General features: G+C 39.7%; 1 protein-coding gene and 1 non-coding gene across 7 annotated transcripts in view; both read right to left on the bottom strand.

The window, feature by feature from the left end:
• Nucleotides 1-14722, bottom strand: part of HECTD4 (HECT domain E3 ubiquitin protein ligase 4) — a 168215-nt gene that overhangs the window by 74688 nt on the left and 78805 nt on the right. For 4 of the 6 annotated variants that reach the window (XM_040250847.1, XM_040250848.1, XM_040250849.1 and 1 more), the window contains exons 10-18: nt 9502-9615; nt 8668-8808; nt 6313-6545; nt 5796-5941; nt 4932-5002; nt 4210-4315; nt 3497-3617; nt 2713-2841; nt 672-796 (exon numbers count right to left, since the gene is read on the bottom strand). In XM_040250847.1, coding sequence (XP_040106781.1) covers nt 672-796; nt 2713-2841; nt 3497-3617; nt 4210-4315; nt 4932-5002; nt 5796-5941; nt 6313-6545; nt 8668-8808; nt 9502-9615 — 1186 coding nt within the window. The remainder of the gene's footprint in view (nt 1-671; nt 797-2712; nt 2842-3496; nt 3618-4209; nt 4316-4931; nt 5003-5795; nt 5942-6312; nt 6546-8667; nt 8809-9501; nt 9616-14722) is intronic. The other 2 variants (XM_040250850.1, XM_040250852.1) reach the window with 1 other exon arrangement.
• LOC120871693 lies at nt 10272-10419 on the bottom strand. The gene has a single exon (XR_005723113.1). It is a non-coding gene; the product is annotated as a small nucleolar RNA SNORA79 (small nucleolar RNA).

The raw sequence follows: 14722 nt of genomic DNA, 5'->3' as shown, positions 1-14722 counted from the left end.
GGCAGCTCTAGCCTGCCCACCTGCCCTCTGGGAGTGGGCAAGAAACAGGGACATGGGACCGACAGCGTTACTGGAGAAAAAAGACACTGCAGGGCACTGTTTCAGATCAGCATCTCAACAATGAAATGATCAAGAAATACAGGATGTAACTCATCTCTGACAAGAAACCATAGCAGAAATCTTAATGGGGAGGGCTGAGAAAGAGCTTTAGTACTGGGAAAGAGAGGTTTACCCTCTGAATAGATCACTCTTGTATTTGGAGAAGTAAAATTGCGGTGAATTCTTGGGGTAATGTGTCAGTGTCGTCTTTTGCAGAGCAGTTCTCTATCTGTGTCACTGAGTCACTTCCTCCTCTCTCGCGTATTCACCATGAGGAAACTAAGTGCACCCGGCGCTGAGCGAGGCAATGAAAGGAAAGGCCCGTATGTCAGAGAGGATGGTGTCCACACCTCACGGCCCTCAGACCATGGCTGCCAGCCCACTCCTCCCTAAAAGCACCATTAAAGATTTCAACTGTGTTTGGCTTTGAAACACTTGCCATTCCAACCTGGTCTCACAAAAATGCCTAAGAATTAAGTGAGCATGTGGTGTTCTGTTCTAAAAGATTTCGCTTTCATAAGCAAATTCTTCCTGAAGGGCAGCAGGCCACAGTTCACAACCCAAGTCCTCACCTCTGCTCCCGGTCGGGTATGTCACTATTTATGAGGGCGGTTGTGACCTGCTGTAGCATTTCCAACACTTCATCACATCCAGTCAGGATTTGGGTAGCAAGAGCCAAAATACTGACCTTTAACTCCTAGGTAAGAAACATCATACAATTATTTTTAAGCTCTGTGATGACGATACACTCACAATGACAACACAAAATGATGTATTTAATGATGTATTTCCAAATTAAATAGTGAAGTGTCCAGAGTAAGCCCAATGCAGTAAATTCTGCTAAGGATGGCAAGTAACAATCTGAGTTGGGAAGCTAAGGTCTGGAGTGCTGATAGAAATACGCAGTATTTCATGGGGAGCACACCGAGTCCCTGGGAGAAAAGGCGTTTCTCCCGTCCCCTCCAGCACAGGAGAGCTCCCGGTGACCAGCCCAGAAACTGTCCAGGTGGAAGAATGCCGTGGGCAGGATGAGGATAGCTAAAGAGAAAAACACAACAGCAAAAGGCGCATGGAGAGGCGGTGAATAAAATGAGACAAAAACACAACATTCTGAAACAGTGCAAGTGACCTTTTTACTTAACGTTTTAAACCATTACACTTGAAAACAGGCAAGTTTAAAAATTCAATGAAAGTAGCAGGCAGTTACAGGCTATTAAACATTAAGAATAACTATTAGAGAGTTCGTGGGAGTACAAGTACTGAATAACATGTTAAGAAACATTAGTTAAGATCATAGAAATGTTTAGTTGACAGTTATTTCCTATTAGGAAAAAAAATACAACCACTTTAACCCTTCAGGTGAAGTGTGTATCCTTTTTTCCCCCAGAATTCCTAGACAAGCCAGCCTATTCTGCTTTTACCAGTATTTCCTTCCAGGAGTTCAGATTTGTAACATTTAGCCTTTCAAATAAAAGCACTGTTTTTTGTTGTTGGAATTTTCTGGGGTCTTTTGGGGGTATTATTTAGACATTTTGATCATTAAGAGAAAGGCATTCTGAACTGACTACATGACTTCCTGTCAGCCTTCATCTGCTGACTACTTGCGGGCTGCAGCGCATCCAGGCACTGCACAGCCTCGGCTCTATTCCTCACAGCAGCCTCACAAGGGAGAGGCTTTGGCCCCGTTATACTGATTAGGAAATTAGAGCACTTTCAAATTAAGTGTCATCAATTTAAATGATTAATTCATGTATTTCTGCCTGTTTAAAAACTGATTACATAATGAGATAAAACCCATAAATATGAGCTAGCAGTGAACTCTTTTATATGTGTGTGTGTGTAAAAGGGTAAGAAAAGGGCAAACTATAGTGGTTTTTATCTTTAGCTATAGCTTTCTTGGTTAAATTTTCAGTGCATTTTAGTCAACATTTTAAAGAAAAATCAAGTTCTTATGGATTTCTCTAATTCTCCCATGAAGATGAAATTCTGAAGAGCAATGCAAACAACAGCCTCAAGCATCTGTCAAGATTATAACAACCACAGCTATTAAAAAAAGAAATCTGTGGATTGCTATAAATTGTCACGTGGGAACAAATTATTGAGTTTACACAGAAGCTAACTTAAAAATAATTACCAAAAATGAACTATAGGTTCAGAAATTATTCAATATAAGGAGTATGAGAAAATTATCACCTTTCTAAAGTTATCTGAATCAAGAGAACACAATAAACCAGCCAAGATGTCAAAACTGTTTAAAATGTTATGCTCCCAGATTCATTCATCTATATTTATTACATACACATGCATATATGTAAACTTTTCAGGTGCATATGAGATCACTTGTTAAGTGCCAATTCTTAAAAACAGATGAAAATACAGCCACAAAAAGACTGACAGGAGCTCATGGATGACACACTACGGGAGTGTCACAGATGTGGTGACCGCCGCGCAGCGACATGCGAATCTATGAGAGGAGCGACCTAATATTTCCTCACACAAAAATATAGGCCACACAGTGAACTCTGACATCATCACAGACAGAAATTTAGCCAGTTAGGCTGTGCTTTTACACACTGGGTAGAAAGCATCGTTAGAATAAAGCTTGGTGTTTACCTGTACCTTCAATGTCTCTCCCTGCAAGGAGTTGTCACTGTCATCATTCTCATCAGGCTTAATCAAAATAGTGTTACTGAGAAGGTGGTTCTGAACTGCCATCAGATAGCGCAGGCAGGAGGATGCGGCCTTTAATACAAATAAGGGCATTTAAATGATCTAAACTGTACTGAAAGAAGGGCTCATGTTTTTAAAAGATTTTGATAAGGGAAGCAAAAGAGAAAGTACAGAAAACAGACCAAGTTAGCTTCTCAGGTGACTTATTTCAATACATTTATCATAACGTTCTGCCCTCTGCTATACATTGCTCACTAATCACTCTGATACTTGAACTTCTGCCTCTTAATAAGTAATTCCTCTTGCCCCCTCTACCCCTCGCATGCATCTCTGTGACAAAAGACTCTACCCAAACCCTTAAAAGAATCTTTTGGTTCTTCTCAGTCTCTGTAAACCACTGCTGGTTTAGAAAACAATGCTAAATTAAAAATTAATAGAAGGAAAATCCCCAGTATTTTATACAAAATCAAAACATCCAAGTTCAGTCTAACAATTTATTGCATTAAGATATTTAAGCTGGAGGAATAAAGTCTTTGGAGAAAGTAAGTGGATTTGTCTAGTTCTACATTTCTAAGACAAGCACAGCTGTTCACTGACTTTCATCAGTTAAGTCTATCCTTGAAAAGTATGTGTATAAGTATGTGTGTACACACATACTTTAAAATGGTAAAATGAAAACAAGGACACTTGATATAATTTTGCTTTCATTAAACACATTTTTACTTACAGGCACAGTTGAAAGGAGTTTTTGAAAATCATCTTTAGAGACAGTTTGGCACTTGGTGATTAAGATACAGGATTCTCGTACAACAATCTTCAGAATGTAGTGTAAAAGTTCATCATTTAGTCTTTAAAATGTAGGAAAAATGTAACAATAAGATACTGATGGTTAACTAGTAAAAGGATAAAACTTATACAATCAGTACAAGATGACAAATAGCAGATACAAAAGATTCATTGGCTCTGTAAGTGAATCATCTTACTTAGTAATGATGCTAATAAACTAGATATACTGTCTAAATTAAATTTATGGAAACACAATGGTACTCAAGGACCTAGTTCAAGTATTTTATAAATAGCAGAAACACACCTTCCTCTACTAACCAGCTCTAGCCACACCTCCCAGCCTCTCATAGACCAGCAATTAGATGATGCCCTTTACCAAAATTTCCTAAATAAGCTCCACCTGTTACTTCCGCTAAATACCCTTTTTTGCCAGGCTCAAGCTATTTCACTCATAAAACTGAAATGTGCTATTATAATTTATTAGGGCAACTGTGGGATTTTTTTATCTTTCAGTTGATCCACAGTTTAGACTTAACATGCTAATTATAGCAAAAGACATTACAGGAGACTCAAGATGATCAAACACACTTAAGTGTAAATTAATTACTGAGGAAAACACTAAGAAAAGGCTAGCAGTGAATCACATCACATCACCTGTAATGATCCTCCTCCTCGCTGCCAAATCGGTTGTTTTGAAGTTGTTCAGCTAAATTAGTGAGGATCACATCCCGCAGCTGGGAGAGGCCACTGTTTCTCTCTCCTAGCACAGAACAAAGCTCCATAAACTATCTTAACAACCATGCTTAGAAAACTGATACTATTTTTTTTTAAGTTTGTAAATGAGAAGACTATTGACAATTGAGGGGCACCAGGCATATGTACTAAGACAAACAGCAGCAAAAACTATATCACAACCAATCAGACTTTCTTTAACCAGTACATCCTGATTAAAGTGGAGTTACTGTCTTGATATTTCATGAAGTGTGATTTCTAATTCTTTAAACTAATGTTGCTTATAAATGCAGAGTGTCCTTAACAAGGTGAGTTTTGTTGCTGTCATTGAGTCTAACTTTAAAAGTTGAGTTTTAATGTGTGGGGGAACAACTGGCTTAGAAATCCCAAGAAATCATTATCTTTAACATTCTTTGCATATCTACAGCCAGGTACATTATGCTATACAGTGGGGCTAGAAAGAGGTTTACAAAGCTTGACAATATATAGAACACGGTTTCTGCTTTCAGTCTGGTTTATGTGTTGGCATATGTGCACTTTTTAAAATAATACTAATAGATATGAAGAAAAAAATAAAATCCAGTCATTTCCTTAGGGACAAAAAAAGGATGGTTTTTTAAGGGTAATTAAAGGATAATTCTCACCTTCTGTTAAGACCAGCTTAAGTAAGTTATTGATTTCAGTTTCACCTGGGTACAAGATATTTAAACCAGAGCTGAAATGACAGAAAAGTTGAAAAGTTTTTAAACACGTGTTCTAGAATATCCAAACTCTAAGTTTTAAAATTTTTATTAAAGATGCCATTTTGAGTAGTTTCACCACTAAAAAGGCAGTTGAACCTAAATTTACTGTTGTGATTCAGTCCAATGACCTTCTTGATAAACAGGATCCCACTCCTCATAATCGTGAATTACCAAAATGATAACTTATCTGAGGCTAGATGCTGAACCAGTTAAAGAGAACTGAGTTATACAAAATCACTGTAGTGAAGCCAGCTAGGTGTAGATTGTGGCAGAAAATCATTTGAGAAGTAACTGGCAGAGCAAAGACCAGAATCCAGGTCTGCCTGATGCCAAAGCCTGTTTCTTTTTTTATTTATTTGGCTGCATGGGACTCAGTTGCAGCATGTAAACTCATAGTTGTAGCATGTGGGATCTAGTTTCCCAATCACGGATCAAACCTGGGCCCCCTGCACTGGGAGTGCAAAGTATTAGCCACTGGACCACCAGAGAAGTTCCCCAAAGCTTGTTTCTTAACCACCTTGCCACACTTTGACCCAAATGAGAAGAACATCTATTTGCAAACCATCAAAATATCTACTTATAGGGACTGTATTTTTCTTTTGCTGTTTTAAGATCCATCATACATGAGGAATGTCTGAGTCCCTGAGGTCCTGACTATGGGATGGGGGAGGAGACATGGGAGGCTAACAGCCTAGAGGGACAATCACAATGAAGCACAGAAGAAGCCTTTGGTAGAGAACACTAAGAAAATCATGTGCTGATTACCTGATGGCAAGGCAGACCTCCTTCTGAATTTCAGGGCAAATTTGATCTTTGGGTGCCATCAACAACTGCCAAAGAAGCAATCCTGACCGTCGAATGATGTCTCGATTCCTTTCAGTTTGTGGGCTGAAGAAAAATTTAAACACCACCTACAGAAACAGAAGGGGTATATCTGAAAATGCTAATTCTACTGGGAATAAAATTATCCCTATGAAGAAAGAACATGCTGGTTATTCTTATGAATAAATACCCAGTTGGATTTTTAAACACAATCTCTTCTATTGTGTAATGGTATAATTAAATATTTTACATATATTAATTGCAATGAGCTACATATAGCAATATTCCATTAACTGCAGTGCAATGAATATGATGGATATCCTAATTACAGGATTAGAACGTGGTTAAGTTGCAAAACAGGAATGTTATAACATTTTTCTCCTGGTAGAAATTAGCTGACGGAAGCCAGAGTCTGTGTTTCTTTTTCTCTATTTCAATTATCTCAAAATAGTATATTTACCTGAAAGACAACAAGAATGCAGCGTATAATACAGGTGTCTCCATTAACCATGGCCTTCTCCATAATGTCACAAATACTGCTAAGATGGTGTGCTTCAATGGGATGCTGTTTGCCCAAGACACTTGTGATTGGAAGATTGGGGTTGGTAGCAAGAAGATTGAGTTGGTGTATGCACATCGCACCAACGTGGTGCAATAACTGGTTTATAACCTCATTCGTGGTTATAGCCTCTTCTAGAAGATGAAAAGGAAAGTCTGTGAGGAAAGACATCTCTGTGGGTGGTCACCACAGAACATACCTCTCACTTACAAAAGGTACACGCACACTGGAAGAGACTAATTTGGCTTCAATCTCTGCCACTACTGCTGGAGAACTCTTTTCCTTGCCACAGAGTGCTGGGGTGAAAACACTTGGGAATTTCCATTAAAAAAAAAAAAGCGTAAGTAGCTACCACTTCTTGAGCCCTTTCTATATGCTAGACACTGGGCTGAATGCTTTACATGCATTACCTTATAATATCGCTATCAACTTTGATTATTTTAGCCCTGTTTTGTAGAGAAGTGACTCAAGAATCAGAGTCAGTAACTCACCTGAGGTCACACAGACACTAATGGTAGGGTTGGGATGTGAATTCAGGCCATTTCAGCTTAGATTCCATGCTGGTAACTCTTCTAGAAAAATCTCTATTCACCTATATTCAACTTTGCTGATTATTTTTCTGACCATCTCAAATTTGCTGTTGAACCATTCTAGTAATTTTTTTTTCTTAGTCACTGAACTTTTCAAATCCAGAATTTCCAACTAGTTCTTTTTTTTTTTAATAAACTCTTTGTTGAAATTCTCTATTTGTTTATAATTATGATCATTATACTTTCCTTTAGTCTTTTAAACATGGTTTTCTTTAGTTCTCTGAATTTATTTATAAAGGCTGCTTTAAAGTCTTCATCTGCTAAATCTAATATCTGAGTTTTGCCTGCAGTGTTTAGCTACTGGTTTCTCTGCTCACTTTTTAAAAAATTCTTCTTTCTATTTTACTATTTCTTTTCTTTCATTTGTTTATTTTTATTATTCTCATTTTTCTTTTTAAAGTTATCTTCCTAGTGGTAGGTAGGAAGTAACCTCGTCTGAGTCATAGGTTGTGCTCAAACACCCTGAGCTAGTACAACTTCTACCCTGGATGGATCCATGTTTTATGGGGGAAGCACAAAGTTTAGGCAGTTTTAAACTCTTCCATGGTTTTCACCTTCTGCTGGACCCTCTCAAATTTCTGCATGTGTATGAAGGATCATTTTCAGCCAGGCCTATGTGAACAGCTTGGGCCTTCTCTGGCTTCTTCAGATGTTTGGGGGAGCTTATGAAGGTCTTTTTGTAGCTTTCTCATTACCCAAATCTCACCAGTAAATTTCTGGCTAGTTTGCTGGTTTGCTGCTTGCCCTAACCAGGACCACAACCTCAGGCTAGTTAAGCCACTGGTTGTCTCTGTTTGCCACCAAGACCACTACTATTATTGACACTGCTGCTGAGCATGAATTTTTTCCATGCTCCACTCCAAATCAGTTAGCCCCTTCTGGCAGCAAGGCTGTTGGCTTCCATGATCTGTCCCACCCTGCCAGAATTATGGCACTGATCAAGCTTAAAGTGGGGGACAGGGGTATCTCCAGCTAAGAACACCACAGACTTCTACTGTGCCTAGCCAAAGTTCAGTGGGTTTTTTGTTTGTTTGTTTTAATGAATACTGCTTCTCAATTTGTTATATCCCTTTGGTCAATTTCCAGAGTCTAGAAATACTTTTTTAGTTGGTATTTTAATTTTGTAGAAAGAGTTATTTGTGATAATTCAGTTCATCACTGCTTTATCAAGAGAGGATTTGCTGAGCTACTCACTACTACATACATACCACTGTAGTTGACTCTGAAGTCATGAGATTTTAAATTAATATTAACAATTAACAATTCTTAATATTAAGAAATCTAAAGATCATTTGCTGGATATTCTATCAAATTGTAAGTCTGTGTATAAGTAAGTTGTTTTTAAAGCAAAACATAACAGCTTATATAATCCCATGCCAAATACAAAGAGTGAATTTCTGTACTAAATTTCTGACAATTCAGAAGGGTTGTAACAATTTCCTTTTAAAAAAAGTCTGTGGACCACCTCAAAAGCTCTATTTATTTACACATTTATTTATTTAATCATAAACCAATCAGATAATAAGAATTCTAAATTCTAAATTTGAAAAGGGAAGGCTGTTGACACACTTTGCTGCTTGGGGTACATTCCCACTTATACTGCTGCTGTGCTGTCTCTTATTTCCCGGGGAAGAATCTCTTCCTGTAGGGCAATGAGTGCACCCACCTTTGGGCTCAGTGATGATATGGCTGACTCCAAGTCTCTGGCAGACGTAATGGAAGGCCTGATTCCCAGGATTACACCACTGATCGATATAGTCATTCGAGCATGTCCACAGCATGTTGTTCACTGTATCGTAACAGGCACCTGCAAAAACAGCAACCTTTATACAACTATCACGTCATCATCTGCTGGATATATACTTCTCATAAGCACTGCTAAAGAGTGGAAGGGCCAGGATGCTCCCTAGAGATGGCAAAGCAGTAGACTGGGGCTCAAAGGATTCAGTCTACTTGGCTTAACTCATATGTGAGAATGGAATAGTCTCAAGGAATAGAAAGTTTTTAGTCACTGACTTACATGTGACCTTTTCAACTCCAAAAAGGATTCAAGTGGCTCACATTAAAACCCAGGTACAACAGGACTAGTTAACACTGACACACAGGAAAAGCCTTAGTAACTGAGCCCTAAACTCAGAATCAAGCTTCCTAGGTGCCAATGCAAACAGAATATCCAATATATTACATAATGCTCATCTTCTAACAATAAGAAGTAGACCAAACCCTTAGGGGAAAGAGGTTTCTTTATGGCATGAACTTGAGAAAAATTTGTTATAGGATCATCATATAACCTATAACGGACAGTATCTTCAATCATAATTTATGCAGAGGAATTTCACATAGGACAATTTCTTATATTAATCCTCACAACTAAAGAGTAGCATAAAAAAATTCTTTTAAGGAAACTAGAATACCATAGAGAACCGGCAAGACTTTTTGAGAGAAATTGCTAAAATTTTGAATTTTCCAAGGACAATAAATGTGGGCTTTCAATTCTTACCCAATCCTGGTACAAGAGCACCACGCCCCAAGGAGCTTCCAGCAGCATCTATGAGGTCAGCACGACTTGTGAATTGACCATCCGAAATATTATACACCAAGCTAGAGGCGAGGACTTCAGAAACAAACAGTTTAGTAAGCCTTGAGATGAATGATGGTGAGTTAAATTTTAGCCTCTTAATATAAAGATATATAAATATGACATATAATATAAAGACATAAATATGAAGAAAGCTGAGCACCGAAGAATAGATGCTTTTGAACTGTGTTGGAGAAGACTCTTGAGAGTCCCTTGGACTGCAAGGAGATCCAACCAGTTCATTCTAAAGATCAGCCCTGGGTGTTCCTTGGAAGGAATGATGCTAAAGCTGAAACTCCAGTACTTTGGCCACCTCATGGGAAGAGTTGACTCATTGGAAAAGACTCTGATGCTGGGAGGGATTGGGGGCAGGAGGAAAAGGGGACGACAGAGGATGAGATGGCTGGATGGCATCACTGACTCGATGGACATGAGTTTGAGTGAACTCCAGGAGATGGTGATGGACAGGGAGGCCTGGCGTGCTGCGATTCATGGGGTCGCAAAGAGTCGGAAACGACTGAGCAACTGAACTGAACTGATAAAGATTTTCATCAAAATCACATCTTTTTTTGGTTGTCTATTGGTGTAACAGTAAGGAGACAAAAGACACATGTTAAGACCACACACACACAAAAAAAACTGTCATAAAGTCTCTTCCAATGTAGTGAACCATATTTTTTCTTTTTTTTCCCAACTGTTTGACTCCACAAAATTCAGAAGGCACTAATGGACAGCCAACCCATCCCCATGGTGCCCAGAGTGAAGACAAGTCAGCTTAGACACATGATGGACTAAAATCCCACTACTCAGAGCTCCAAGCAGCAAGAGGAACAGCTATCAAAGTGAAGTATATTTTTGAAAGTGTTTTTAAAACAGCAACTTTTACATACGGGTTTTTTCAATATAGATTGTCAAAAGGTTAATCACAAGAGGGGTTATGATCATTAACATCACAAAGTAGCAACATTTACAAGAAACACCTTACATACATTTGGTGCTCAATAAAGGTCAGAGGGTGTTCAAACACAGGTCAGTTGCTATCCTTCCAAGCACTGGCTCTAAAGTTTGGAGAGATTTTGGCCTTTTCCCTTAACAAAGGAGAGTGCAGTGATGACAAGCATGTACTTCAGGATTCTGAATTTGAATTCTAGCTCCACCACTTCTGTGGGACCCTGGCAAATTTACTGAACCTCTCAGTTGCCCCACGTGTAAAGTGGAGATAATAAAAGTATCTACTTTATATAGTTATTGTGAAGATTAAGTGAGTTAAAAAACACGTCAAGGATCTACACCAGCACATATATGTTAGCTACTAATTTTTCTCCTGAAAAGGTTTTATTGGGACAGAGGGGAGGGGCCTCAGTCCTTCCTGGCTGCTGCTTTCCTCATGGTGGCCGGGACATTAAGCTCCTCTCTTTCCCTCTCGGCACGGATGTATGTCCCCACCTTTTTTCTTGATGAACTTGAGGGCCTGCTTGTTCTTCGGAGACCTTGGCATGCCGCTCCATGGCATGCTGCTCCTCAGGAGCAAAGGTGCACACCTTCTGCATCATGTCTGGTGGGGCTGTTCTTGTTCTTGGTCACCTGGTGGCCCTTGCTGAGGCCCCTGGCTAGGGGGTAGCACAGAGCCATAGTCACTGCTCTTCAATGGCTGCTGTGGCAGATGGGCTAGCTCTATTACTGGTGTTATTTTCTTCCCCACTTTTCAACAGAAAATCCGAGCAGTGCCTCTCAAATTTCTCATTTTTAGCTGCATCACCCTAGTAATCCAGATTCTTATCATGACTGACTTGAGCTGTGATCTAAACGGCACTCTTTGTTTCTTTTCTATTTTCTATTGTTCTGTCCTGCACACCAACGAATGGTCTTCTCCAAATCTCTTTTTGATTGTGTTTCCCATGCATATGCCTTTCCCCATGCGGCCACTTACATGAATAACAGCCATTTTTCAGGACAAATTCAAAACTTCATGAAGTCTCTCCCTTCTACCCCACTCGACAATGACCGTTTCTTTCTCTGATTCTGCAGCATTTACATCTGCTTCCCATGGTTCAGGCACTGAACACAGCATCGTGCTTCGTTTTCTAGTTGTTTCACACACAGACATCATTTCTCCTAACCAGACTATGAGCTCCTCACGGCAAACACCACTTTTTCCACTTACTGAGTAGCCTCCACAGTGACCACTGTGGAAGAGGGCACAGAAGGAATTTCAGCATTTATTTGTTGGTCTAAAATAGAATCATTGAGTAAGCTATATCCTCATGAAAAAAATGGCACCATGAAGACCTGTTTTAATCAAGTGGGGCTAATTTCAATTGAGTGGGGGAAAAAAACATGCCAAGGAAACTAAAAAAAAGTTTGATGATTAATGATCAATGAAAAGACAAATAACCCAATTTTAAAATGGACAAAGAATTTGAATAGATATTTCTCCAAAGAATATACAAAAAGTCAATGAGCACAAGAAAAGATGTTCAGCATCATTAATTGCTGCTGCTGCTGCTGCTGCTAAGTTGCTTCAGTCGTGTCCAACTCTGTGCGAGCCCAGAGACGGCAGCCCACCAGGCTCCCCCATCCCTGGGATTCTCCAGGCAAGAACACTGGAGTGGGTTGCCATTTCCTTCTGCAATGCATGAAAGTGAAAAGTGAAAGTGAAGTCGCTCAGTCATGTCCGACTCTTTGCGACCCCATGGACTGCAGCCTACCAGGCTCCTCCATCCATGGGATTTTCCAGGCAAGAGTACTGGAGTGGAGTGCTATCGCCTTCTCTGTCATTAATTGCTAGGGAAATGCAAATCAAAACCACAATGAGATACTATTTCATATCCACTGGGATGGCTAGTAAAACAACAAAAACAACAAAAAAGGAAAATAACAAATGTTAGAGAGAATGTGGAAAAACTGGAACCATTGCTAATGAGCCTCTAAAATGGTACAGCCACGGGAAACGAGTTCAGCAATCCCTCGAAAAGATTAAACATAGAGGTACCACAGGACCCAGAATTTTCCTCTTACACACACACCCAAGAGAAATGACAATATGTCCACACAAAAACTTGTACATGAATGTTCATAGTAGCATTACTCAAAAGAGCCAAAAAGCAGAAACAACTCAAACGTCAATGCAGTATATCCATACAATCAAATATGATTTGGCCATAGAAAGAAATGAAGCAATGATTTGTGCTACAACATGGATGAAACTTGGGAACATTATGTTTCAGTTAAAGAAAAAGCCAGTCACTAAGTCTGAGGAGGCCTTACAAATAGCTATGAAAAGAAGAGAAGCAAAAAGCAAAGGAGAAAAGGAAAGATATACCCATTTGAATGCAGAGTTCCAAAGAATAAGCAAGGAGAGATAAAAAAGCCTCCCTCAGCGATCAGTGCAAAGAAATAGAGGAAAACAACAGAATGGGAAAGACTAGAGATCTCTTCAAGAAAATTAGAGATACCAAGGGAACATTTCATGCAAAGATGGGCTCAATAAAGGGCAGAAATGGTATGGACCCGAAAGAAGCAGAAGATATTAAGAAGAGGTGGCAAGAATATACAGACGAACTGAACAAAAAAGATCTTCATGACCCAGATAACCACGATGGTGTGATCACTCACCTAGAGCCAGACATCCCGGAATGTGAAGTCAAGTGGGCCTTAGAAAGCATCACTACATACAAACCTAGTGGAGGTGATGGAATTCCAGTGGAGCTATTTCAAATCCTGAAAGATGATGCTGTGAAAGTGCTGCACTCAATATGCCAGCAAATTTGGAAAACTCAGCAGTGGCCACAAGACTGGAAAAGGTCAGTTTTCATTCCAATCCCAAACAAAGGAAATGCCAAAGAATGCTCAAACTACCACACAATTGCACTCATCTCACACGCTAATAAAGTAATGCTCAAAATTCTCTAAGTCAGGCTTCAGCAATACATGAATCGTGAACTTCCAGATGTTCAAGCTGGTTTTAGAAAAGGCAGAGGAACCAGAGATCAAATTGCCACCATCTGCTGGATCATCAGAAGAGCAAGAGAGTTCCAGAAAAACATCTGTGTCTGCTTTATTGACTATGCCAAAGCTTTTGACTGTGTGGATCACAATAAACTGTGGAAAATTCTGAAAGAGATGGGAATACCAGACGACTTGACCTGCCTCTTGAGAAACCTGTATGCAGGTCAGGAAGCAACAGTTAGAACTGGACATGGAACAACAGACTGGTTCCAAATAGGAAAAGGAGTACGTCAAGGCTGTATATTGTCACCCTGCTTATTTAACTTATATGCAGGGTACATCATGAAAAACGCTGGGCTGGAAGAAGCACAAGCTGGAATCAAGATTGCTGGGAGAAATATCAATAACCTCAGATATGCAGATGACATCACCCTTATGGCAGAAAAGTGAAGAGGAACTAAAGAGCCTCTTGATGAAAGTGAAAGAGGAGAGTGAAAAAGTTGGCTTAAAACTCAACATTCAGAAAACAAAGATCATGGCATCTGGTCCCATCACTTCATGGCAAATAGATGGGGAAACAGTGGCTGACTTTATTTTTGGGGGCCTCCCAAATCACTGTGGATGGTGATTGCAGCCATGAAATTAAAAGATGCTTACTCCTTGGAAGGAAAGTTATGACCAACATAGACAGCATATTAAAAAGCAGAGACATTACTTTGCCAACAAAGGTCTGTCTAGTCAAGGCTATGGTTTTTCCAGTAGTCATGTATGGATGTGAGAGTTGGACTATAAAGAAAGCTGAGTGCAGAAGAATTGATGCTTTTGAACTGTGGTGTTGGAGAAGACTCTTGAGAGTCCCTTGAACTGCAAGGAGATCCAACCAGTCCATCCTAAAGGAGATCAGTCCTGGGTGTTCATTGGAAGGTCTGATGTTGAAGCTGAAACTCCAATACTTTGGCCACCTGATGTGAAGAGCTGACTCATTTGAAAAGACCCTGATGCTGGGAAAGGTTGAGGGCAGGAGGAAAAGGGGACGACAGAGGATGAGATGGTTGGATGGCATCACTGACTCAATGTTCATGAGTTTGGGTAGGCTCCGGGATTTGGTGATGGACAGGGAGGCCTGGCATGCTGCAGTCCATGGGGTCGCAAAGAGTTGGACACGACTGAGCGACTGAACTGAACTGAAAAGCAC

Source organism: Oryx dammah, unplaced genomic scaffold, assembly GCF_014754425.2.
Source record: "Oryx dammah isolate SB20612 unplaced genomic scaffold, SCBI_Odam_1.1 HiC_scaffold_12, whole genome shotgun sequence".
Lineage (NCBI taxonomy): Eukaryota > Metazoa > Chordata > Mammalia > Artiodactyla > Bovidae > Oryx > Oryx dammah.
Note: the sequence above shows the minus strand (reverse complement) of the source record. Positions and strands in the feature narration are given on the sequence as shown.